General features: G+C 45.1%; 1 protein-coding gene across 4 annotated transcripts; it reads left to right on the top strand.

Moving 5' to 3' along the window:
* Nucleotides 1–710: 710 nt before the first annotated feature.
* PCMTD2 (protein-L-isoaspartate (D-aspartate) O-methyltransferase domain containing 2) lies at nucleotides 711–22,578 on the top strand. 4 transcript variants are annotated; one of them, XR_006215323.1, is made up of 8 exons: nucleotides 711–850; nucleotides 5,262–5,350; nucleotides 5,524–5,854; nucleotides 9,532–9,634; nucleotides 10,655–10,826; nucleotides 16,415–16,538; nucleotides 17,677–17,766; nucleotides 19,727–19,784. XR_006215323.1 is itself a non-coding variant. In XM_042979861.1 (7 exons), exons 3-7 carry the CDS (start codon nucleotides 5,548–5,550, stop codon nucleotides 20,104–20,106), a joined length of 1,086 nt encoding a protein of 361 aa, XP_042835795.1. In that variant the 5' UTR covers nucleotides 711–850; nucleotides 5,262–5,350; nucleotides 5,524–5,547; the 3' UTR covers nucleotides 20,107–22,578. The 4 variants fall into 4 exon arrangements, 3 of the variants coding, with proteins under 3 accessions (XP_042835795.1, XP_042835797.1, XP_042835796.1); XM_042979861.1 differs by lacking the exon at nucleotides 17,677–17,766 and having other exon boundaries at nucleotides 19,727–22,578; XM_042979863.1 differs by lacking the exons at nucleotides 5,262–5,350; nucleotides 17,677–17,766 and adding an exon at nucleotides 1,305–1,429 and having other exon boundaries at nucleotides 19,727–22,578.
* The last annotated feature ends 4,704 nt before the right edge of the window (nucleotides 22,579–27,282 follow it).

Raw genomic sequence — 27,282 nt, 5'->3', positions numbered from 1 at the left:
GTGTCATTCGGGATGTCTTCAGTTGTCTGTTATGGAGATTGCTATGTAAACCAGCTCCACAACATGAGAATGTACGGGTTCACGGTTCACTTTGTGGGACAGAACTTACATGGGGTCTGTTCCAACTCTGCGTTTCTCTGCGGAGGCCCAGAAAAGAGGTGAAGGGTTTGCCCAGGTGCGGGTGTGGGAGTTGGCAGCCTACTCAAGAGGAGTAGGGGTGGGTGGGCCGGGGGCCCGCTGTGGCCTCCTCTCAGGTGTGGGCACGGCAGGTGGCTCCTGTCCACGTCTGCTTTCCCCGATCTGCAGCCATCGGCCCCTCTGTTGGCACAGCTGGATCCTTCTTGTCCTGCAGACCTTTGCTCCAATGTCCCTTCCGTGTCGCCCAAGCAAGAGTAGTCACCGCCTCGAGTTACTGTGCATCACACAGCGTTTTCATTTCTTCTTCACCGGTTAGCCCTTCCTTGCTGGGTCCCTGCATGGTGGAGCGCGGACCTGCATTGTCCTTTGTCCTCACCTGCAGCTGTCCTTTCACCAACCCCTCCCCAATATCTTCAGGCCCTGCGTCTCTCTCCTGCCTCGCACGCGCCTCGAGGTCAGTCTGCCGTCGGTCGGAAAGTCTTCCGGCGGAGACCGTGCCTGGGCCCACCAGCCTCGCCGTCGCCCCTTTAAGCGCCAGGCGGGGGCGCACGCGCAGTCGGGCCGTTGCGCGCACAGGCGCGGTGGGGCGGCTGATGTTTACGGCGGCAGAGGTCGGGGCAGCGCAGCCGGGCCGCGGACGGGCGAGGGGCGCCCGAGGAGCTGCTGGTCGCGGCCCAGGCGGCCTGATCTCGCGGGCCGGCCGAGCCCGGAGGTAGAGCCGCCGCCACCGCCGCCGCCCTTGGCCCGGCCTGCGGCCTGCGGCGGGCGGCGGCGTCTCCCCCCGGCCCCTCCCTCCTCTCTGTCTCCCCTCCTGGCTCCCGGCCCCGAGCGCCTGGACCCCTCCTCCGGGTGGCGTCCCTCTCCGCTCCGGCGTTCTCCTATCCTCTCCCCGCCTCCCCGGCCGTCTTCCCTTCCTGTCTCCCCTCTCCCCGCTCCTCCGGCGACTCCCCCCCGCCCCTCCGCGGGGTGTCTCCTCCTCCCCCCATCCAGCGTTCCCCTCCCCGGGGTGCCCCCTCCCACATCTCTTCCTCCATCCCCCAACCCGACCCGGCACCTCCCCTCCAAGGAGCCCAGGTCCCTTCATTCCCCTGCTCCGCTGCCCGGGCGGGTGGGCGGGTGGGTGGGGGGGGGTTGTCTCGGGGTGAGCCTTGCGGTTCGCCCTCCAGCGTTCCAGGGCTTCCCGGAGGTCTCCCAGTGCCCGTTGCTTGCGCGCTTGGATTTGCTTGACTCTACAGACGTGCAATCTAATCTGTCCCTAGTTTACTAAGCAGCAAGCGCTTGTAGTTCTAAGGCAAGTCAAGGTTTATCAGGGTTTAAAACAGATTCTACCTTGGAGCTTTTCAGAAGGTGATCGTCTAGGGGCGTCTGGCTGGCTCAGTCAGTTGAGCATGGGTGTAGAGATTACTTAAAATTAAATCTTTAAAAAGAAAAAAAAAGGAGGTGATAGTCTGTGACATGGTTGGTTGGCCTTTCCAAGCCTTGGGGATGCTAGAATTGGCACAGAGCCCTGGGACTTCAAGGCATCTGAAGAAGGTCTGTAGCTGGGGAGGGAGAACTTGCTTGGGGTGCCCGAGTTTTGTTTTCTTCCATGGGATGTGCCTCTCAGGTGGATGTTTGCTCCAGTGTTGTCCTCAAAAAAGCTATCTACATCTCTGTCTTTCCCCTTTGTTCGTCACAAACCTGTAATGGTTTTCTTCTTTCTTTTTTGGCAGAGGAGTGGCTGAAGTAAACAACTCTGTTTTGGGTGTTGAGTAGACTGTCCTTCAAGAATTAGTGAAGTCAGGTTCCTATAAACAACTCCCAGCTTGTGGCTCTGCTTGGGTGAAGTAGAGCCTTACAGGTGGAATGAGAGGGGACCTCTGAGGTGATGGGGTCAGTGCCTTGACCTCTTGGACCCCCCTCAGCTGTACCTAGCCTGGGATGTCTCTGGGGGTGAGAGGCTCTCCAGGTTCTGAGAACAGTGCAGTACTTGGAATCTAGTTGTTAGAAAGCTTTTCTGTGTGTTCAGTAGAAATGATCTCCATCTGATGTGTTCTGCCCCAGTTGTTATCGGTCCGTGAATATTGTATATGTGGCAGCCTTTCAAGTATTTGAAGAAAATCCCTCTGTATGTATTCCTTTCGAGAGTTTTAGTTTTCAAGATGAGAAATCTGTGTTTCTTTGATTATTCCGCCAACAGGAGGTGTGGTTTTAGGTCTGTTTTCTGCTGGTCTCAGCCTATTAATAACCAACGCGGTTGGACTGGCCCTTGTGGTTATTATGATTTTAAGACACCTTTCAGTAATAACCATCAGGAAACTTTGAAAAAAACAAAGGTTTATTACTTACAGAGCCTGGAAATTTTATAGCATACCTGGGGCCGCACCGTGAAGTGGGAGGCTGTGAAGAGAGAGATTGAGGGAGCACAGGCCTGGGTTCTGCTTTTATTGGAGTCGAGGGTGAGGGCCTAGGGGTTTCTGAGGCTTGATCTTTATTGGGGAGTTTACAACCAAACTTAAAGCCTGGGAAGAGAAAAGATAAGTGGCCCAAAAGGTCTCATCAAAATCAACTAAGAGCTGATCTCAAATAGAGGATACTCTGGGAGGAGGTGTCCTGGTTCTACCTCATTGAGTGGCAGGAGGCAAAATGTTTATTCCTCACCAATCTAAACTTAGGCACTGGCATTACAGACAAGAAAAACCTCTCACGGCTTACACTGCAGGGTCCTTTTCCTTCGCTCATTTTGCGTATGACATTGCCGTGTCCATATTTCCCTTAAGAAGGGATATTCAGGTTGGAACACGACTCTCCATGTGTAGTCTGACAAACCCAGTGTAGACTGGAATCCTGAGCCCCCATCACAGCTGTGCAGCTGTGTTGACCCAGCTATAGCCTCCTTGGTTGTCAGTCACGAGACCTTCCCATGCCTGCTGCTGCTTGAACCATCTTTCTCGCTGTCCACAGGCAGTTGATTTTGGAAGGAGCACTAGGAGAGTAAGGTTGTCCTGTTGGCCATTTACCCCAGAGTAGTGAATTATGTTGAGAATTGCAAGTCACGTGGGTGGTCAGTAATAAGCAGTGATTGTATCCAGTGTGAGGGAGGCAGGTTAGCAATATCTAACCCTATATAGATGGTCCCATGCATCCTACCGGTGACAACAGGTAGGGTTACCCCATAGTTTTTAGTCTGTCATCTGGGGCAAAGATTACCAATGTGTTTTGTGTTAAAGAATGTTTCTCCCTTGAGAATTTTTAAAAGCCGCTTTTGGTGTGGGGTGACAAACGTAGGCCTTTGGCTAGACAGTCCCGAGTTTGAATTCTGGCCTTCTTCTCACACACTGGTGTGTGATCACGAGCAAAGTAGCTGCTCAATTTGCCTCATCATGTTGTGAAACCAAAAGGAGCTCCAGTGGCTGGCAGGTGGTACCTGTAAAAAGTTGTAGCTCTTTTAGTAAAAGGCTAGCTTTTGCATACTTTCAAAGTGAGGAGAAGTTGAAAATAAATGATAGATTACTTAGTGGAAAATAAAATATACCCAATATATAGTTTTTGCTTTCTGGAGATAGAATGATGATACTGAGGTAGAATGATAGAACATTGTATGCAGGGTTAGAGCCACCGTGGAGTATATGTGGTTTCCAGGCCTTTTCCTAAATAGACCTTTAAGCAGCAAATGCAACTCCACTTTTAAGCAGTGACCTAAATTTTCAGATGACTGCCCCAGACTAGAGGTGTAGACTGTCGCCTCAGCACTAAGTGGCTTATCCAAGATTAAGCATGACCTCATTAGCACTCTCCCTGCAGCTAACTTTGCTGGCTGTGGACCCTAACCCTAACAGTGGCTCTGAAACGAGTTGAAATGGGGTGAAAGTCTAGTAATTGGACCACCCCAGTGCTTTGGAAAGTATGACCTTCAGCTCTAAAGTCTTGATGAAGATGAGTGATCCCAACCATAAATGGAAGAGCGTTTGTGCTAAGCCCCATGTTTTACATATTTTGTGTATGTGTTGTGAGAAGCGGACGATTCGTTGTGTGGTCACTTGTTTTTATTCCTGGAAAACCTCTCCCGGCGCGGTCGCCAGCAGCGTGCGTGTGCATGGAGTCTCTACTGCTGATGGTTGTCGTTCTGCTGTTAGAAATGCAGACGACTGGGGGGGGGGGGGGAGGTGAGGATAAACCTTGTGATCATAAATTATGATATAGTATCAGGAAGTTGTCCTGATGCGGAGAATGATGTGGAGAATGTGTCTTTGCGAAGTCTGGTGGTTTCTGTGTTTCCCAACAGTTTTATGTCAGATGTTTTGTAAAACGTTACCATTTTATGTGACGTAAAGTCATTCTTTTCAAAATAGTTACGTGGAGTAAGTATAAAATTGGAGAAGGTATTTTTTGTGGTTGGGAAAAGTAAGACCTCCTCAGCTGGGAGAATGTTATCCCTGAATTAGATGGAGGAACATGGTATGTTAGCGGTTGGCTCAGAGGGGGTCACGCTTTTGTCTTCTTGAAGGCAGCTGGGAGGAAAGGAAGCAGCGGACCTTCTGTTGGTCCGAGGTGGAGAGGTTGCCGAGCATCCGCTGCCAGAGGGGGTGTGGGACTTCTAGTGGCAGCTGTAGCCTGGAAACAGATTTTGTACTTGTTACGATAAAATGTCACCATTCATCCAGTCGGCTGAGAGAGTTTTGTTAGTGGTGTTTTTGCCTGAAATTTGTACATCCAGATATCCGAAAGAACAGACTGAATGGATCGCTTGCCTTGATGTTTCTGTGTATGTGGGGGTGTAGAGTTGTCAGATAAAAATAGGACACCAGTTAAATTTTAATTTCAAATAAGAATGAGTAACTGTAGTATTTGTTGTTCACCTTAATTTCATTCTTTTTTGCTTTTAAAGAATGATTTACCAAAAGTGATCTACAACACTTGAAATATTCAAAGAGAAGCTGATATTAGCATGATTTTTTTTTTTTTAGACATATCTGTGTTCTTTTGTGTTTATATTCAGTGACTTTGTCCTGTGTCCCTGTTAGGGCAGATCTATATTCAGGATAATTTCAGTCCTAAATAGCTGACTTTGTAGATTGACAATTTGTACTGAAGTATCGAATTCATACTTAAATGATGTTTTTCAGTGGTCAAATATGTTTTAGGTACCTCAGGGTCATTTGGATTCATTCGATATTATGAACTACAAATTTCCTTCTGGATGGATACAATGGAATTTCATACATAACTTTTGGTTTGTTTTTAACCTTCTGAATTTGGCATCCTTGGGGTGGGGTGGTGGGTGGGTACCGACAAAATACATTCCACGTGTATTATTTTAGAATGCGAAATTGGCGTGTTATTAGAAACTCTGTTGGGCTTTTACCTGTTCCGTAAACAGCTCTTTGGAAACTTTTTCCGTTGCAGTATTGCCTGAGTGTGGTCTTGACGATGGGAGGTGCTGTGAGTGCTGGTGAGGACAACGATGAACTGATAGACAATTTGAAAGAAGCACAGTACATCCGGACTGAGCTGGTGGAGCAGGCTTTCCGAGCTGTCGACCGCGCAGACTATTATCTGGAAGAATTTAAAGAAAATGCGTATAAAGACCTGGCGTGGAAGCATGGAAACATCCACCTCTCAGCCCCGTGCATCTACTCAGAAGTCATGGAAGCTCTGGACCTGCAGCCAGGCCTCTCCTTCTTGAACCTGGGCAGCGGCACTGGCTACCTCAGCTCCATGGTGGGGCTCATTCTAGGTAAACCTGGAGAGAGTGTGGGGCCTTGTCTCCCGGCACTTGGCCTTCTGAGCACTCCCCCCCTGCTCCCCGGGATTGTTGACGCACAGCCATTGGCCGGGCTGGTGGAGGGAGGCCTTTGAGTTTTCTGCGGGGACCCCTCCTGTTCCTATCCCCTCCCACCTGAAGCTCCGCAGTCCGTTCAGCGCACCCTCCTTCTGGACAGCACAGGACCTAGAGAATTCCAGTGGGACCTTACAGTGATTTCCTGATTAACACAGTCGCACAGTCACAAGCCTGCCTTGTCTCTCTGTCTGTAAACTGAGACTAATTAAGTTTAAAGTTCCCTGGAAGTTAAAATTGTTCCAAGCAGTCTTGCTTTGCTTTGTTTTAATGCTAAAAGAGTTAATACCTGTAGGTTTTTCTTTGTAAATAAATTCCAGGGATGGGAAGGACAAGTTATCTTATTTGAAGACATTTTGCCTCTTTCTCCAAACAAGTTGTGAGACTGCACATGGGAATTGGCATTTTTGTTGTTGAAACAACAGGGCTGGCTGACAATTGAGGGCTCAGGTGTCGGTTTTTTTACTCTGAGTGAGGTGGAATGAGTAGCGGGAGCTAACCTCGCTTTAAAAGATTGCTGTGAAGAGGGGCTGGGGCTGGAGGGTGGCATCTGGACCACAGGCCCCAGGTGCCAGGCGTCGTGACGAGACCCGCTAAGGAATATCAGGAACGTGCCTGTGCGCACACACCTCTTGGTCAAACTGGTGTGAGATTCTTAGTTGGAGATTTCAGGCGAGAGCCATCGCGGTGCAGGCCACAACATTGTTTCTTTGCGGTTGTTACAGACAATCTTAGCAGTAACAGTTGGTATTCACGGGTATGGAATGAAATTTTTGTTTTTTGTTTTTTGTTTTAAATGTTTATTTATTTTTGAGAGCGGAGTGGGGGGAACCGAGGATCCGAAGCAGACTCTGCTGTCATCATGGAGCCTGACGTGGGGCTTGAACTCACAAACTGTGAGATCATGACCTGAGCCGGACTCAGATGCGTAACCAACTGAGCCACCCCGGCACCCCAAGATTTTTGGTATCTTTGTAAGTTTATAGGCTTGGGAATTTGGTGATGTTTTGAGACTGATCATTTGACTTCAGGCTATAGATTGGTATCTTCAAATTTTTAAATGTGGTTTTTTTTTTTTTTTTTTTTTTTTTCCTTTTTTAATGTTTGTTTATTTTTGAGAAAGCATGTGAGTGGGGCGGGCGGTGGTGAAGCGCTCTGCGCTGACAGCATGAAGTCGTGAACTTTGAGATCGTGACCTGAGCAAGTCTGACCCTTAACTGACCGAGCCACCTAGGCGCCCCTTGTTTTGTTCTTTAAAGCTGAATGATTTTTGCACGCACTTTGTCTTGGATTTAAACTGCTTTGCACAGGACCCCGGGTTATGTGTCATTCTGGTATTATGAAGGGCAGTTCCCTTCAGTGGAGCAGAAAATGGGGGAGCTAAGGATGATACGATATTTGGCGGAGAGGGGGATGGGGTATCATGTTGACTAGGTTAGAAACGCTATTGAAAATAACTAAGAGCCTCAGGAAAAGAGGGCATATGGTAAGCCTGAGGTGACCTGTTGCACTGGACGTTCCCTAGAAGTCATAAAGAAATGGCTTGTGTTCTCTGAGTCCCCAGTTTGCTGGGAATGTAACTAGATGTCGCAGTGGGGAGAGAGAGACCTGAAGGGGGGGGGAGTTTTGGGGGGCTGTAGAGGACACTGTGTACTGCTTGGATGTATCTGAAGGAGGTGACTGGAGAGTTTCCTTTGCTGCACAGACATCTTGGATCTGCAGGGAGGAGGCTGCGTGCACTGGACCGATACCTCTGTCCCGACAGCACGTGTCCTGGGCCTCTCTCCAGCTCATCCGGCCTTTAGGGTTGCTTCAAGCACATCGCTCGAGAGCTGAAGGCCATGCTGGCCACCCAGTACTTGCAGGTGTGAGGTCTGGAGTCTTTCATCTGACGTTTTTGGCCTCAGCTGCCCTTCCACCTGGCCCTGAACTTTTTGCCCTTTCTGCCGCATTCCTGTCCCACTGACCCGAAAGTGCAGTGTGATTAGGGAGGGCAGTGCCCTCATCAGGGGCCTTGTGGTCTGGGTGTAGTGCCACGCCCTTGATGTCTCGTCCTGACTGTTGCTCTGTGTCCCCCCCTCCCCTCTTAATCGTCTTGTTATTGGGGTGGGTCAGGAGCTATGGATTAACACTGTGTTTGGTGTTAAGCTTCTTGGGAACTATGTCCCCTATGTGTTACTAGAATGAACTACTTAATAGGTGTTGACAGAGGGGCGGATGAAACTAGGACGACTGGGAAGGTAGAGAAAGGTTTTCTTGGATTCCGGTACAATGCTGCCAGCCTGAGAGCAGTGGGGGTGGAAGTCAGCGACTGGGCAGAGGGTCTTGAAGTTAGATAATTTGGATTTGATGTTGTAAAGAGTGAAAATGCGACTTCTCAAGTAAGGTGTGTTTTAATGAGAGAATGTTTTGGCCGCAGCTGTGTGTATGACAGGTGTTGAGAGAAGAGAGTCGCAGGTAAGTTGTCCAGGTGGAGGAGAGGGAAGCCTTGGCTTGGGATGGCTGTAGTGCCGTCAGGGGACCAGGGAAGCCCAGGTGGCAAAATGTAATGGTACGGGTGTGCGGATGGTTGCTGATTTTCCCGGATTTCTGTTGGATTGTGGTGTTCGGTGCTGCACTGTGACTTCAGTATATCTGCCTAGTGAATAAGGTATTACGTGCCCCGTTGGTTTTCACACGGAGGCTTTTAATAATGGCAGTGTGACTTACCTCTGGTACACAAACGGGTGTGAGGTGTGGGGCTTGGTGAACCTGTACGTAAGTATTCACGTTCCTGCAAGCACAAAGTTCCAATAGAATCGGCACCCGGTGGCTGTCATGCTGCCCCTCCCCCTCCAGAAAGGAGAGCACTCTTTGGCCCTCTGTGATCCCAGATGAGTGTTGCCCGTTGCTGACCTTCCTATAAATGGATTCCCACAACAGAGACTCCCCTAGCTGTCTGTGTCCGTGGATTTCATCTGGAGGCAGTTCAATACGGAGGCAAAAACTTTATCGTTAAGTGGGCGTCCACCTTTTCTTACAGCTTTATTTCCAATTACTGACAATTTTCCTTTGGTATAAAAAAATGTTTCATTGTGACTTGGTTATAGTTTTATTTTAATGATGATCAAAACCTATTTGTGAGGATTATTAAAATTTTCATGTCTGAGTAGGGCGACCTCTTATGGCAAATAGGCCTGTGTCCAGTTTCATTTGGAAATACATTTTTCTTCTTCAATTCATTAGTGAGATCTTGAATTCCTGGTTGCAGATCTTGTTGTTTTTTTTGTTTTTGTTTTTGTTTTTTTTACATCTTCAAATGATTGAGAGCAGGGAGGCCCAGGCTTTGGAAAGGTGTGGAGTTAGTAATGTCAAAGAAACGAGTATTTACAACGTGGCGAGCATAGTCTACCCTGCATATTTAAAGATTAGCTTTTTGATTTAGGTCCAATAATGTGGCAAGACCTCAAAACCTTGCAAATTTCTTCATGTAATTATACGTGCTGAATCTGGTGCATTGCAATTGAAAAAATAGAAATAAAGAGTAAGAATTTTTGCCCTAGTTCTAAAAGTTTTCTTATTCTGAAACCTTTTAGGTCCTTTTGGTGTGAACCACGGGGTTGAACTCCATTCAGATGTAATAGAATATGCAAAGCAGAAGCTGGACTTCTTCATTCGAACCAGTGACAGCTTTGACAAGTAAGATCAGATACTAACTAGCCTTGGGTTGGTGTGTGAATTACAATTTAAACTTTTGATTCGTTGACAGAAACGAGTTTATTAGTGTTCGGATACCAGCAAACGTGATTCAACTTTGGCAGGAGAATCAGGGGTATATGTATAGCTGTTCTAATTATTTTTTGTTTAAAAAAATTTTTTTTCTTTTAACGTTTATTCAGTTTTGAGAGACAGAGTGTGAGCAGGGGAGGGGCAGAGAGAGAGGGAGACACAGAATCTGAAGCAGGCTCCAGGCTCTGAGCTGTCAGCACAGAGCCCGACGTGGGGTTTGACTCAAACCGTGAGATCATGACCTGAGCCGAAGTCCGGCTCTTAACTGACTGAGCCACTCAGGCACCCCCTGTTCTAGTTGTTTTGTAAATATTTTGTGGTTTTGAGGGGCTTTAGGTTTTTTTTTTTTTTTTTTTTTTTAACTATGATACCAGGGCAAGACTGATTTTTCACCAACATAATAAGAGAAAGGAAATAGAATATTCATTTTGCTCAATTTTTGTGTTTCTGACACAGATAACGTTTTCATCTAATAGTTTCTAGAACAGAATTGTTGCATTTGTCTTTAAGTAGTATATATAATTACCTCTTGCCATTTTTAAATAAGGCATTAAAGTTCTTATTTTAGAGTTTACCATTTTTAGAAACACCAAATGTATTTTTCTTTCATTTTACTCGTTTTTAGTAGATCCTAAATAAGGTAGTCTATAAAAACGGAACAAAGACTGTGATGAATGGAGGTTGGATGATTTAAGCTTGGATCGTGCTTATGGCATTCACTTCCATAATATTTTGTTTGGAATTTCTTGGATTCTGTTAATTAAGAGTATAATTCTTTTTGGAAGTCTGTCTTCTAGCTTCTGGCTCTGTGAATTGCATTACCTCACTATAGGGTTGTTCAATGAAAAACTAATCCGTGGTTAACATAGATTTACTCTGTAGACTTGTAATGTGATCAGTTCAGTTACAGAAAACATTTTTTGCTTCTAGATTTGACTTCTGTGAACCTTCCTTTGTTATTGGCAATTGCCTGGAGATTTCTCCAGATTGTTCTCAGTACGATCGTGTGTACTGTGGGGCTGGTGTGCAGAAAGAGCATGAAGAATACATGAAGAGTCTTCTCAAAGTAGGGGGCATCCTTGTCATGCCACTGGAGGAGAAGGTCAGATTCCTTTCATAACTGACGTGTTTGACTATGGGCCAAGTTCTGTTCCGGGAAGTTTACATACATTTTTCCTTGTATCCCTCAACAATTCCATCCATTTCACAGATGAGGACCCAGGCAGGGACAGGGCATAAAAGCAGCCTAGCTGGGGCCAGGGCAGACCCAGGAAGGCACCCTGGAGCCTGCACTGTAAGCCCTGCGCTCACATCCCTCTGCCTCCTCCTGTTTTCCTTCCTCTCCCCCACCTCCCTTCCCTCCTCCACAGTTATTCTAGTATGCTTATTCTGTTGTTAGGCTCACACATAAAAATTACTTCCGTAATTCTGATTGTTAGTCTGATTGTTTGGTTCTGTGACAGTGAGCATTCTACAGGAGTCTCTTCCTTAGTATGAACCTTGTCTAAGTCTGCTATTTGGTCATGTTTCTGTGTGCTGTGGATATTGTGCTGCACTGAGGCAAACAGATTGTAAGAAATGAGCAAGATTAATCAAACTTGAGTTGGTCCTAAGGAAGAATGTCTCCATCACAAAGAAGTAGGAAAAATGGAAATGATAAAAATGGGAGATCGTGCATTTTTGTGTGATTTTCTGCAATTTTAAAATGTTAGCATTTATTTTGTTTAAAAAGTAATCATTCATTGTAGAAAATCCAGAAGATATGATAATTAAGAAAAACTGCTTACAATCCCACCCCAAGTGCTGTTAGTGTAGGATTCAGTAATTCCTGAAATTACGATCAAGTAATTCTTAGTGTTTTCAGATGGTCAGCTGGTGTTCAGATTTTCCTGATTATCTCAGAATTTATTTGAATAGTTTATTTGAATAGGGTTTAATTTGATTATATCTTTTTTTTTAATTTTGTCAGTTTTATTAAGGTACAATTCACATAGAATAAAACTGAACAATTTTAACTGTATAATCCATTGAATTTTGACAAGTGACGACAGAGGTAGCATACAATGCAAACAACATATAGAACATTTTCTGTTGCTCCCCCAAATTCCCTCTTGCCCTCCTTTTTTTATTGAGATGTAATTGATGTATTAGTTTCACGTGTGCAGCATCATAATTCAACAAGACAATTATGTTTTCATACTGTGCATTTGTAAGATATATTTGAATGTGCTACAGATCCGTTTATCAGCTTTGGGCCAAGTACAGAGCGTTGTGTTCTCCAGCAGAGCAGTTCAAACAGCAGAGTTCCCAGACCTGTGGTATCAGTAACTTTTCTGGAGGCAAAAATCAACTTACAATGCTGATGGAATTTGTGAGAAACATTTGATTTGTGTCTTGCATTTGGTTGATATCTTGCTCTCTCCTTTTTAAAGATTTTAGTTTTAAGTAATCTTTGCACCTGACATGGGGCTTGAACTCACAACCCTGAGATCAAGAGTTGCGTGCTTCACCGGCTGAGCCAGCCAGGCACCCCTGGTTGATATATGTCTAAAGTGTTTCTTATCTATAACTTTTTTTTTTTTTTTTTAACTTTATCCTTGCATTTGTCTTATAGAGTTTCCTACAGCCTGGATTTGGAGATTACATATCTCTGTGGTGGTATCTTACATATTTCTTCTCTTCTCTGTGTTCGCTGTAAATTGCTAATTGGATCCAAAGACTTGCTTAGTTTGCAGTTTGACTCAACTTTTGGTGGGGAGGGAGGGTGCGAGAATACTTACCAGGTATTACAGTGTATGTCCATATACACTCACATCATACCCGATGCCAGCAGTGCAAATGTGGTCCTGATCCACTATTTCATTAAGGGATACAGGATGGTAAATTCTGCTTCCATCATTTCTCATCATTTAGTACCTCGAATACTTTTTTCTTTCTTTCTTTTTTTTTTTTTTTTATTATTTTTTAATGTTTGTTTATTTTTGAGATAGAGCGTGAACGGGGGAGGGGCAGAGAGAGGGAGACACAGAATCCGAACAGGCTCCAGGCTCCGAGCTCTCAGCACAGAGCCCAATGCGGGACTCAAACTCACGAGCTGTGAGATCATGACCCAAGCCGAAGTCGGACACTCGACCGACTGAGCCACCCAGGCGCCCCACTTTTTTCTTTTTAATTTTCATTCTAATATAGTTAACGTAACAGTGTTACATTAGTTTCAGGTGTATGATACAGTGATTCAGTGGTTCCATACGTCACCCAGTGCTCCCTGAGATAAGTGTACTCTTCATCCCTTTCACCGGTTTCCTCCGTCCCCCACCCACTTCCCCTCTGGAGACCATGAGTTTGTTCTCGAAGAGCCTGTTTTATATCCTCCCCACCCCCTTCCTTGTTCATTTGTTTCGTTTCTTAAATTCCAGATATGAGCGAAATCATGGTATTTGTCTTTCTCTGACTTGGCCAGATTTCATTCTTCTTCATGGTTGAGTAATGTCATTTGCAAATACTATCTTCTCCCATTCAGTAGGTTGTCTTTTAGTTTTGTTGGTTGTTTCCTTCCGTGTGCAGAAGCTTTTTGTTTCCATGTAGTGCCAACAGTTTATTTTTGCTTTTGTTTCCCTTGTCTCAGGACATGTATCTAGAAAGAAGTTGCTGTGGCCCACGTCAGAGACGTTACCATCTGTGCTCTCTTCTAGGATTTTTATGGTTTCAGGTCTCGTGTTTAACTCCTTAATCCATTTTGTGTCTTTGTGTCACCTTCAGTTACTTTCATCAGTGTTTTATAGCTTTCAGAGTACAAGCCTTTCACTACCTTGGTTAAGTTTATTCCTAGATATTTCATTATTTTTGGTGCAATTATAAATGGGATCATTTTCTTAATTTCTCTTTCTGCTTCATTGTTACTAGTTTTTAGAAATGCAGCGAATTTCTGTACATTGATTTTGTATCCTGCAACTTCATAGTACCTGGAATACTTAAGGAGAAACACCCTCATCATTTATTTGGTTACCCTAGGCACACTGTGGAGGGAGAGGCTGGATACATTCTGATTCTTGACTTTTGTTTACTAGTTTCCTCAGTAATCTGGTTCTCCAGCATCTGCTGAAGGTGGTGACTGGTAAGATTTTATTTGATTTTTAGTGTCGGTGTGAATTAATGGATATAAACATACTCAATATCTTAATCGTGCCACCATTCTCAGTGAAGCTTAACATGTCCTGTCTTGGCCCGTGGGGACCTCTCCAGCTTGGCTCCTGGGCTTGGATACAATTTCAGTAGTCTGTGATAGTTTTGTTACTTTCTGGTAAGAAAAGATGTTCCACACCCACTTTGTATACATATGTATATTTCTTACAACAAAGTTGGAGCTAGCCATTTCTGAGGATCTCTGTTAATTTTAAGTTCAGTGGGAATTGGTGTTTAGAGAACACAGGTGGGGCCTTTGTGGGAATCTTTGATGCTGGGCGAGTTTTTCGGTGGAACTCTGGAGCTAGGAAGTTCACACACACACACACACAATCTTATGTTTTTTGTTGGTTTGGTTTTTTTGGACATAAAATACACCATGGATTTATATTGGTACTTCCATCTTGAAGTCAGGGTGAGAGGGTTTTTCTGACTTCTTCGGTCTGCCATGCTTAAAGTCCCAGTCCTCGACTACGCGGCTCCTTGTTTATCCACAGCATCGGCACCAAGAATTTGATTTCTGAAACTGGCTCAAGATGTGGGCGGGGGCTTGGGGGGTGGGGAGCTTCTTTGGCCCTTCTATTACACCGGGGATGTAGAAATTAACATGTTTTAAAGTCACTGGAAATAATGCTTTCCTGTGAGGTTATACCATCAGCCTGACTCACAGCTCATTTGTTTTCAGTTTTTAGGGATTGCCGTTTTAGGTTTTGTAACTTGGTAAAACATTTATAAGATTCCAAAGTTTAAGTAATGAATACTCACAGAATTTTTTCCCCTCTGTGTTCCCTCTACTTCACCTGTAGGTAACCATTTTGTTTGTTTTTAGTTTATGTGTTTATGCAAAAACTATATAAGCAAACACAATTTTTCATACGTGAAGATATGCACACTTTCTTTCCATCCCTATCCAGACATATGAAATGGGAGTTGATAGTTTGTAAGTTTTATACATCATTTATTGTTCATTTTGGGTATTTGGTGCTCAATATAAGTAGAAATTCTTTTTTGTCCTTATTTTGTTCATTTCAAAATGTTTCTTGGTGGCGTATGAGAATGTGATTTTTTGATGGCCAGTTCGGTTCTTTCTAGCTTCTTGCTGTTTCCAAGCAGTGCCGCTGTGACGAGGCTGTGCATATCCATGTTTGTGGATGTTCTTAGTCTTTGTCTATACCCATGACCTCTTCCGGGTGCTTGATTGGAGACTCTGTGTTTTGACTTTGGCAGGAGAGGAGCCATCCGTCCCCTTGCTAACAGTCCCACCTGCTGTTGCTGTCATTGCTAGTAGATTGTTGTATGTGGCAGGGCTGGATGTCCCCATTTTTGCTCTTCTTTCTCAGAATATTGTTTTAAGTACATCTTTACTTATTTTAGAAATCTTTGTTGCATCACAGAAATACTTCAGACCTTTTACTGGAATTGTGTTACATGTTGAATAATTTGAGGATTATGGACATATTTTCAGTATCTGTCTCCTCGTCTGGAATGTAGAATATGGATTTACAGTTTTCCTGAAGGGTTCACACATTATTGACGGATTATATTTAAATGTTTGGTGTTTAGCATAACTGGAATTTCTCCTTGGAAAAAAGTTTTTGAAGAAGAAGTTTATGCTGGGGTACAGGAATGTGAGCGACCTGTTTACCCAGTACGTGGCCACTTAATGCTTTCAGTTCCCAGATTCATGACATAGAATCTTAGTTTTCAGAAGCTTTGCTGGCTTAGATATTTTTAGACAAGAGAGCATATAATCTCAGCATGCCAAAGCTGGGCAAAAATAGTACTGTCACCTGTTTGGGTCGTTAGAAACTGGTTACACAGAACACACAGGAGGGCCACGTGGTCTAATTAGGCTCTTCCTGTGCTTCTAAGACTGCGATTCACTCCAAATCTGTGTGTTTTGGTGGTGATGTCACATAGAAATTCACATAAACACCGTAGTGAGGAGAAGCTCCAACATACCCAAGGTGGCATGGTCCCTTCAAGGAAGTCCTGGCAAAACTGTAACAGTAGCTTTTGTTTTGTGTGTGGTCATGTTGCAAGAAAGTCTTTTTATTGTTTCTGTTCTGGAAACAACAGCCTGGTATCCAGTCTAAACTGAAGCATTATAGGTGGTCATGAGTGTCTGTAATGACTTTGACTTTAGGATGTTCCCCACCCCCCCTCTGCCCTACTTTTGCCCCCAACAGGGACTCTCGCAGACAGCCCTGGGAAGTCATCTCATCTGATTGTCTCTTCTTGTTATCCTTTGACTTCTTTTCTCTAACGTATGTATTTCTTGTTAACAGAAATTCGGTCTAGAAGCTTTGAACATATTCAGGCGAAACATATTTGCAAAGATTTTAATAAGTACTGTGTACTTCCTGCCACATCACATTAGGGGCCCCTGATGTCAGGTTCTTTCATTGTTAGCGTATCTGTGTTTTTTTAGTTTACGTGTAGGAATGATTAAATATAAACTAACAGTAGCCACATTTTTTGAATATTCTCATTTTCTCTTTGGGATAGTTGACTAAGATAACACGAACTGGTCCTTCTGCTTGGGAAACCAAAAAGATTCTGGCTGTTTCTTTTGCTCCTCTGATCCAGCCCTGTCATTCAGAGACAGGAAAATCAAGACTTGTCCAGTTACGTAAGTACAAAGATCTTCACTTACCTTTCAGATCTTTTAAAAAATCTCGTTAGAATTTGAAGAGAAAGAAAAATTTTAAGGAGGCTTTTAATATTAAAGAGGATTCTGAAGCCTTACAGTTTTACAAATGGTTTTTTACGTATTGTAAAAATCATGATCTGTTTTTAGCCTGTTTTAGGTTATTTTGGCCTTCTTTTAAATCCACAGGAGTTATTTCTGGTCATGCCATTGGAAGCAGAAGACTCCCACAAAAGGGAGTTAATTCTGCTACGTGGAAAGCTCTTCCAGAGAGAGTGTGTTCCCAGTACCGTCGAGCCAGAGGGCTCTTGCTGAGTCATGGGACCTTGTCCTCCTTGGGCCCACCTCATGGGCACACGTCTCAGCCGGCTGGCTGGTGTGTGGTGGGAGGCTTGCTGAGGAGCATTGACTTGACTAGGCCTGTGCCTGCAACTCCTTCAGGATGTAGACCCAGAAGGAGCAAACATCGGGGCTGGCGTTCATCCAAATACTGTTTTCTAGTTTAAACAAATTTACATAGCAGTGAGAATTGCAAATGACTTATTTAAAATAAAACTATTCAGCATGGTTTCTGCATTCCGATCATTTAGAAAATTCGGAAAATGTACAAAAAGGAAAAACAGTAACCATGATCTTACCACCCAAAGGTAATACATGTGTTGGCAAATTCCTTGCAGGATTTTTTTATTTTTTATTTGTGAGGAATCGTTTATCGAACAGTAATGCTCCGCCTTTGTCTCTGCTAAGTGGAGGTCACATGCCATAGATGTGGTCCTTGAAATGTAACAAACAACAGTAGAATATAGACAGTGCCTGAGAGGGGCCAGGGAGGGTTTGACAGAGGATGGGACCTTTCTTTGTGCTTGGTCTTTCTGGGTGAAAATGAATTCTCTGAAGAGAGAAGAAAGGGAGAAAAAGCATGAGCAGAGGCCGATGTGGCCCACTCCCCGGTGTGGTCTGAGTGAGGGTGTACAGGAGACGCCAGCCCAGTACGTAGGTTAGACCTGAGTTTATCATGTGGGCTGTGGCGAGCCACCAGATAGTAGAACTAAGAGATGTGGGGCATCTGCCTTCTTGATTACCCTTGTGGCCGGCTGCAGGGTGATTTTGTCACATGCAGGCTCTCTGAAAATCCCACCAGGATAAGCTAACGTTGCTCACAGTTGGCCGGAGCACTCCCTTCCAGAATGCTACCTGAGTAGCACCAGAGGTGAGGGCACAGTTGGAGTATCTATGGGACCCGGGGTGGGGGGGGGGGGGCAGGGGCAGGGTGTTGAAGACAAGTCTCTTGGTGTGAGGGCTTGATCCGATCTGGGTAAGAGTTGTGGTGACACGGGGGCGTCTGGGTGGCTCAGTCGGTTAAGTGTTCGACTTTGGCGCAAGTCATGATCTCACGGTCCATGAGTTCGAGCCCCGCGTCGGGCTCTGTGCTGACAGCTCGGAGCCTGGAGCCTGCAGCCTGCTTCCGATTCTGTGTCTGTCTCTGCCCCTCCCCTGCTCATATTCTGTCTGTCTCTCTCTCACAAAATAAGTAAACAGTAAAAAAATTCAAAAAAAGTTGTGCCAACATGGAGGGCACCCTGAGATGCCAGCTTTGAGGCTAGCGCTTCAGAGCAAATGCTGGATGACGGGTAATCACGTGATGCTTAGGGTTCCTGAAGCGAACAACCCAGTTGTTTGTAACTGCCTCTTGCTGGGCTGGAGTTTTCTGGACTCGTAAAGTTGTGTCGATGGAGACCGTGGCCTCTAGAGTGGAAGGGACTCAGGGGCAGGCACACAGGGCCTTTCTGAGGAAGGATGTGGAGCCTGAGGTGTCCGGCATCTGTTGTAGATGGGGGTCTGTGGGAGGCTTGGGACCCCAGTCAGGACTGGAGCAGAGCCCTAGGAGCCGTTGCCCAGTCTTTGTTACTCGAAGCCACAGAATGGATGCCGAAACAGAGATCGATAGGCACACGGAGAGGGGGAAGTGGTGGGAATCAGCACGTGAGGGAACACCACTGGCCTGGGTGGAGGAGGGAGCTCACAGGAGAGGCTTGGGCCTAGTTAGTTCCCTGCAAGTGGGCGCCTCGGGGGGGGGGGGGGGGGGGGCGAGCCAGGGAAGCCAGAATGTGAGTCCTGGAGGTCTGGTGACCTGTGAAGGAGTCCGTTCAGCAGACTGAGTGGCAACAGCCCGTGAAGAGGGAAGGGAAGGGAAGGAAAGGCAGGACGCGCTGAACGGAAGGTCGTGATTTCGGTGTTGCGGAGTGGGGCAAGTGCTGGAGCCTGTCCCGGACGAGAGAGGGGACAGTTGAGCAGGAGAGGAAGCCTGGTGTGGACAAAGGGGAGAAGGTGCTGAGAGCCTCCAGCAAGAGCACTTTCCAGGGCTCCTGTGGAACAGTGAGCCTTGCATGGAATTGTGTGCAGGCCTCTCTGATTTGGGTGATAAATGTTACAGACAATCTAAGAGCCCCCCTAGATTGTAGGGGGCCATCTCTTTTGGCAGAAGCTAGGTACTGGAGGGAAAAAAGTGACGCTGCCTTTCAGTATAATGTACTTAAACACACAGCCCCTCATTCCTCTCCCTTTGAGAAAAAAGCTCTTCTGTTGCCATGTGCGTACTGCCTGCGTTAAATTGAGCATTAAATTGAGCCTGCGTTGATCACGAGATTCTGTTTTTCCTCAGTATGCTTTGGAGTTTTTGTACTTACTAAAAACGTTTGGATTTGCTGTTCTCTGCTTAAATCAAAAAAGAGGAACTAATACTCAATTTGTAAAGTACTGTGAAAATATTAAGATAGACAAAAGAATTCTGGAGCCCTACATCCTCTGTGTTTCCACTGGATGAGCTAGAACCCACGAATGAATACGTAAATAGAATAATGAACCTGGCTGTCCAGGAAGCAGAACACCGTAGCCCAGGGTTTTCCCTTGCTTCTGACTGAATAGCCAAACAATCTCGATCTTGCTTCTGTAAGTTCAGGGTCGATGTATTTGAAAATATCTTTCGAGAAGGACCACATGCATGCACACTAGAGCACTAACTAATTGACTTTGCCAGGAACGCTCTCTCGTGCCTGTTCTGTGAATACGCCAGTGAATGACAGTGACGTGAAGACTTCCCAGGGTTAGGGCTCTGTGCTGTCCCGGTCACTCTCAGACAAGGCTGACACGTCTCCTCCTTTGCTCCGCAGCGCCGCTGGCCGTGCGGAGCCTCCAGGACCTGGCTCGCATCGCCATCCGGGGCACCATCAAAAAGGTCATTCGTCAGGAAACGGTGAGCAGCAGCGGAAACGGACTGAAGAACGCTCCGGGGGTGAAACGAAGGAGAGTGCGCCGCCGTCGAATGGAAACGATCGTCTTTTTGGACAAAGAGGTTTTTGCCAGTCGGATTTCCAGCCCCTCTGACGACAACAGCTGCGAGGACTTGGAAGAGGAGTCGCGGGAGGAGGACAGGGCCCCCCCGCCCGAAGCCAAGCCAGCCCCACCGGTGAACTTCCTGCGGGAGAAGGTCCTGAGCCTCCCTCTGCCAGACCCCCTGAAATACTACTTGCTCTATTACAGGGAGAAGTGAGTCTGTGGGAACAGGGCACCGAGGCAGAGCTGATGCTGTGCCTGCTGTCCCCGAGGGGTGGCCCGGGCCCGTGCTGTGGGGACGGAAAGTGCTCTCCTCTCGACCTTCCTGTCTTTAGTTCGTTCTTGGTTTTCCTGTAGAATCTCCATTCAGTGGTATCATTTCGGTAAACATAATCTGATAAACATAAAGCGCATAGGAGAAGGTTTTCTCAGAAGGGAGAGCATCTCTTGAGAAGGGTGTTTGCTTTTTGTTCTGATGAAACTCCGACGTCTGCCTGCAGAGACCGCTTTGGTGACCGTCTCCCACTCGAGGTAACCTACGAAGACTGAAGTTGAAAGGAACCTGTGTTGCTTAGAAAAAGTGAAAGTGCAAGTTTGCAAGTGTGTAAATCTTTTCTGGGTGTGACACACCTGTGTCCACGTTAGCACTTTATGGTGTCAGCCTCGTAATTACTGGCGCTGAGCTCCCCTAACCCTTTTAGTTCTCTGGATGGGGGGAACGTTATTGAAAAGCGCTCCCTTATTTTAAATAAATGTAATTAGATTGGATGTGGGTTGTCCATTGTAATTTTAAAAGAGAGAACTTTGTGATGGGGGAGGAGGAATAAAAGTATCAAACTGCCAGATGTCTTTCTGGGATTCCAAAATGATTCAAGGAATATCTTCCTGACGCCTTTTCTTACCTTTAGAAGAACCAGTGTCAGATAATCCCTTGAAGAAAATACTCGAGAATGAAACGAGCGTTGTGCGCAGTGAGCTGCCTTACTTTTACTCCAACGCTGGGGATGACCGTTGACGCAACCTTGAGTATGTTCATGGGTGTCTAGGGCACGGATGTGCTCGGTCCTCAAAACAGGTGGGAAGCATTAAGGCTGCAGGAGATACATTGCAGACAACGTCACAACAACCCGTGCTGTTTTTTCTTTTTTCCTTCAGTTGGCTACTTTTCTGTAATCACATTAACGATTAACAGATTTTATCTTTTATAATTCTGGAGAAGAAGATGTGTTCGTTTTCTAATTTTTCTTAATAACAAATGTATGTATCTTAGTAGCTCCATTGCATTAGAATAACAGTCTAACCCCAGGGGCTTGTGGGTTCTACCTTCTCTAGGCCCTTTGTGTTGACAGGTTTCTGTGTTTACCAAGTTCCAAAACATTGGTTCTTTTCAAACTTGCTTTTTGTGCCCAAAGAAGAAAACAGTGGTATCAAATGTTAACAATAGACCCAAACTCAGAGTGCTGCTGTGGGATCAATCATCCAGATTTTATGACTGATTTTATCCGGTGTTGCTGAGCTTGAGTGTGTCTTTGTGGTTTCACCAGCTGAACTGAGTTCTGCTTATTTATTTATTTATTTATTTATTCTTAAACTTCTCTTCTTTTTTAAGTAATTTAATCATTTTCTACAGGATACTGTGTGCACGCAGAGCTGGGAAAATATGTCTGTTGCCCTAGATCTGGAAATGTAATTTTTTATAAAGACAGTGACTTCACAGTTGTTCTCAACCTGGCTTCTAACGGAAGGCTGGGCATCGCTGTCTCAGAAGCGCCCAGTTTACGTTTACTTGAGGACTTGACATCACTTAGTGGTGCGCACATCTGTGCCGACATCACGCTGACCGGCGTGTACTGATCTCTGCGATCCACGGACATTCGGAGCATAAGGTCAAATGCATATTTGTGAAATCTGTCACACTGGGTGGCTTGACTAAGTTCTTTTCCTATAATTGTACATGGGTTTTATTTATTTTTTAAATCACATTTGCCTTCACGCTAGACTGTAAAGCCTCTTCACCGTGCATAAGACATGTTTTTCCCTACATAGGTTAGACCTTTGCTAACATTTGTGTTTGTATTTACATGTTGTCTGTTTGCGATACTTAAACCAGAATTTGGTTAAAAATATATATATAGATGTAATATATGTGAAATAGTTTGGTGTTTATCTTATACACGTAGAGAAGAATTGTAAATGGGTTTTCCTGGGCCGAAGTGCCCCTCCCCAGAGTCCAAGATGATGCACTGCTGTCTGTTCCCCGACAGATGGATTATGTATAGTCTGTGTGGCCTGTAACCTCTGTATTGTAAACCACGTTCTAGACAGCTGTGGACTTTTATGTTCTGAGGAGTATGTATTTCTGTGTGTGATTTGTGTCTTGAAAGTAGTAAAGCCACAGACACGTACACAGCAAATGTCAAATTTATAAATATCAAGGATGCGGTGTAAAAATCAACTGTGTATGTAAGAATGCTTTTGCCAGTCTGGACCTTTCAGGGAATTAATGCCAGAAGTTTGAAACCAAGATTTTCATGAGTAGATACACATTGGGTAAATACAAAGGCTATCAATAAACCTCGTTCAGGCACTTCAGCCTTCTTGGCATGGCTTGTGTTTCCTGTGTGGGATTGAAATTCTTGACTACATGTTTTCCAAAAATCTTTAAAAATAAACCTTTTCTTTATTAGAATCATGTGTTTTCTTTCACTGTTGTGTTATGGCTTCATTCTGTACCATGGTAGTACACTTGGGGAAGACGTGATTTTAAATGAAGCACACTTAGGGGGCGCCTGCGTGCCTCAGTCGGTTGGGTGTCCGACTTCGGCTCAGTTCATGATCTCACGGTCTGTCAGTTCGAGCCCCGCATCGGGCTTTATGCAGACGGCTCAGAGCCTGGAGCCTGCTTTGCGTTCTGTCTCCCTCTGTCTCTGCCCCTCTCCAGCTCGCACTCACTCTCTCTCTCTCTCTCTCAAAAATAAAATAAAAAAAAGCACACCTAGTTTGGATGGCGAAAACAGAAAAGTGACAGCTACGACTCCATGAGAAAGTATGTGTCTGAAGCATGTTTGTGGTTAGTTTCTTGGCACAGTTTTCCTATTTTGTGAAAATGTTAAAAGATAATTGGGTTAATGGTCACACATCTTCCATGGCAGCAAGGGGTGAGGGTTAGGGTGATGGTGAGAATTTCGGGTTTAGAGTTAAGGTTTGGGGTTGGGGTGCCAGGGCCATGCGCTAGAGCTGGGGCCTAGTGTCAGGGTCTAGGGTCAGGGTGAGGGCCAGAGATCAGAAGCGAGGGCCCAGCGTTCAGGGACAAGGTTAGGGGTTAGTATTCAGGATCAGACTGGCTGCTGACCGTCGTAGTCCATCTGGACTGCTAAAACGGAACCGTATTTTGGTATTTTTGGTGGCTTATAACCAGTAGAAATCGATGCCTTACAGTCGTTGAGGCTGGAAGTCTGAGAGGAGGGTACCAGCATGGTCAGGTAAGGGCCCTGTTTGTACTGGCATACTTCTCCTCTTTTGACGTGTAGGGGATGGGTTAGGGTCTCTTATAGGGGGAGTAATCCCATTCGTGAGGACCCCACCCTCATCACCTAATCACCTCCCAAGGGCATCCTGTTCTAACATCATCACATCAGGCATTAGGATTCCAACAGATGAATTTGGGGGGAAACAAACATTCAGATCATAGCACTGATGTAGGAGATAGATGGAATTTTTTTTTTTTTTATAATTGACCTTTACTTAAAAAAAAAAACAACAACCTCTTTTCCCAGTCAAGGTACCAGAATGATGGGCTCTATCTTAGTTGGAATTTCCAAATCGTGGCACTGAATTTCAGAGATTAACTGGATGTGCCACGAGGGGCTAAACTGTGAGTCGGGTGTTCCCTGTGCCACAGCCCAGCGGACAGCAGGGGGCACCCTAACCTGGCTCTCTGACCTGAAGGAGATCATAACGTATCCTGGCCTCAGAGTCAGACCCACATCTTGATGGGGATGATGGGCTCCAGGATGCTCCTGCAGCTTCGGGACAATTTGGGGCAGTGAGGACAAGGCTAGGAGATGGTTTCTGTTGGCATCTCCAATGAACTTTAAGAAAAAAATGTTTAATGTTTATTTATTTTTGAGAGATTGACAGAGTGTGAGCAGGGGAGGGACAGAGAGAGTGGGAAACACAGAATATGAAGCAGGCTCTAGGCTCTGAGCTGTCAGCACAGAGGCTGATGGGGGACTCGAACTCACAAACCGCTAGGTAATGACCTGAGCCGAAGTCGGACGCTCAACGAACTGAGCCACCGAGGTGCCCCAGTTAAAAAAAATTTTTTTTAACGTTTATTTATTTTTGAAAGAGACAGGGATAGAGTGTGAGCCGGGGAGAGGCAGAGAGAGAGGGAGTCACAGGATCTAAAGCAGGCTCCAGGCTCTGAGCTGTCGGCACAGAGCCCGACGCAGGGCTTGAACCCACAAGCTGTGAGATCGTGACCTGAGCCAAAGTCGGAGGCTTAACCGACTGAGCCACCCAGGGGCCCCTATGTTGATAGTTTTTATGTATCATGGGGAAGAATGTTATAGAGCCCACTGTCTATGTGCTTTCAGTACACATTTCATTCATTCCCAAAGCTGCTTAGGTTAGCACTTTCTGCCCCGGCACCTACAGTGAGTTTCTTCATACATTTCTAGTACAGTTAGATCATGTATCACATTCTGTATTATATCTTGTGACAATCCCACATCCTAAATAATTCAGTTGGATAATCATGATGTAGTCTTTGGGCTGGAAACATCTGAGTTTTGCCAAATGCGTAGTGGCACATACCTATCACTAAAATATACGGAATACCTTGAACTCTAACTGCATGATCTGTTTATCATCTCTGTAGTTCTGCCGTTTCCAGAATGTCCTATAAACGGGGCCATACAGTACGTAGCCTCTTCAGACTGGACTCTTTTACTTTGCAAAATATGTGTAAGATTCATCCATGTCTTTGTAAGGGGTGATGGATCATTCGTTTCTACTGCTGAGTAGTAGTGCATTGCATGTATAGGTGACTAAAAATAATTTTTCTTTACTTTTCTAGGTTCTTGGCTGAGACTACTTCTTGTGATAAAAGATTAACAGGAGAAAAACAGAACTGTAATTGCATGTATACATCCTGTATACGTGGGACATACTCAGGAAAACTGATTAACTTCCCAAAATGGCTGAAGTAATCACTTGGAATGTTTCAGTAGTCGGAAGGCCAATTAAGGGAGGCTATCAGACCAAGCAAGAGTATATGAGGGGTAAGGTTGTTAATCAGGTTTAAGTCCAGAGACTTTGTTACAAATGGAGGGTTCCTTTGTAAATGTAAATTTTTCTCACTAAAGGACAACTTTTATTCGGTTTTCAGAGATTCTCCTCTGTCTTCTGTCTGTTAAAATCGATTAGCCCCAAATAATACTTGTGCCCAAGAGACTTATCTTGGGCATGGTGGCATATTCTGCTTCCTGTTTGCTTATGGATTCATATTTTGAAGGACATCCTGATTTCTTGAAGACTTTTGCCATTACGAATAGAGCTGCTGTGCACAGCTGCATGCGAGTTTTTGTTTGGAAATAGTTTTTCAAAGCAGTTGTGTGAGTACCTGAAGTGTGATGATGGTTGATTCTTAAGGCAAGACTTGTGTAACTTTGGGGAAAAATGCCAAACTATTTTCTGTTAAACTTAAAAATGAAATCGCCAATTATTTTACCAGCAAAAATGGGTTTATTTGGGAATAGTTGAGAATTTCAATCCAAGACAAGCAAGCTTAGGCAAAACCATAAGCAAGCACACGGAACAAAGCAGAGGAGCATTAGTCTTCTATAGAGGAAACCGAGGAAGTTGGGAGGCACTGTCCTAAACAGAAAGTTCACTGGCGTAAACTGGGGGCTTGATGTGTAGTGGCTTCTCATTGGCTGACCTGTGACAGTCTGTCATTGGCTGAGCTGTTGTCTGGGGAGGAGGAAACCTTTCTTCCTCCTGCTAGGATAGTAAAATGGTCCCGTTGGGTCTGCAATAGATGTAGAGCGGTAGGTGTGAGAGTCTCTCCTGCCAAGCCTTCCTAGACTTCATTTTAGTGAGGTTTCCTGTTACTAGTTTTCACTTCCAAAGTGGCTGCACATGCATTTCCCAAATGAAGGAGGGTTCTTCTCATTCTGCACTCTCTAACAATTGGCATTGTCAAAATTTTTTTTGGAGTTTAGCAGTTTTAATAGGTGTGGAGCAATTTGGAATTTCCTAATGATACATGGATGTAGAGCATACTTTTGTATGCTTATTTACTATCCGTCTATTTTCTTTTTGGCCAGGTGTCTCTTCAGATCCTTACCCATTCTCATTTAGGTTGTGTGTTTTCTGATTGTTGACTTCTGAGAGTTTTCTGAAAGTTCTTAATGTATTTTGAATACAAATCTGTTATCAGATGTGTGTTTTGCAAATATTTCTTGCAGTTTGTAGGCTTGCCTTTTGGGTCTCTGAACAAGGTCTTTCATGGAGTAAAAGTTTTAGTTTTATAAAGTTCACATTGCCAGTTTTTTTCTTTTGTGGATTGGTTTTGGTGTCTTAAAACCCCAAGGTCATGTAGGTTTTGTTTTATGTTTTCTTTTTGATATTTTGATAGTTTTGCACTTCTAAAAAAATATTTATTTCTGAGAGAGCGCAAGCGGGGGAGGGGCAGAGAGAGAGAGAGGGACAGAAGATCTGAAGCGGGCTCTGTGCTGACAGGCTACAGCAGCGAGCCACATGTGGGTCTGGAAGTCACGAACTGCCAGATCATGACCTGAGCCAAGGCTGGACACTCAAATGACTGAGCGACCTGCCTTGACAGTTTTGCACTTGAAATGGATCTGCAATTTTGAGTGAAATCTGGTGTAAGTTGCGAAGTTTGTGTTTATGTTTCATTTCACCTTGTCTTGTTTCGTTTCATTTCGTTTCATTTCATTTCATTTCATTTCATTTCATTTCATTTCATTTCATTATTTCATTTCACCTCGTTTCGTTTCATTGCGTTTTGTTTCCAATTAGTTGTTCTTTAAGTATTCCTGGAGAAGTTGGGGGATATTGGGCTCCGTTTCAGTTTGAGTTTCCAAAGTTAACGGATTCACCTAGACTAGAGGTAGCCCAGTGAATCCTGCACTGCCTTCACTGCCTGCAGGGGGCGCCAGAGCTCAGCTCCCTGACCTGAGTGGCGCATGCGCCGCCAGCCGGCCAACTTTCCACCGGCACAGACTGGTGTTCCTCCTCCTCGGGACCCGCTGCGGGGTGGGTGGGCGGGTTTCAGGAGGGGAGAATGTGGGGACTTGTCCATGCTGACAGAAGCCGGGTTTCCTGAGGACCTGCTGTAGGGGATACGGGCTGTGGAAATGTCACA

The sequence above is a fragment of the Panthera tigris genome, chromosome A3, assembly GCF_018350195.1.
Source record: "Panthera tigris isolate Pti1 chromosome A3, P.tigris_Pti1_mat1.1, whole genome shotgun sequence".
Lineage (NCBI taxonomy): Eukaryota > Metazoa > Chordata > Mammalia > Carnivora > Felidae > Panthera > Panthera tigris.
The sequence above is the reverse complement of the archived record's forward strand: the minus strand, read 5'-3'. Positions and strand labels throughout refer to the sequence as shown.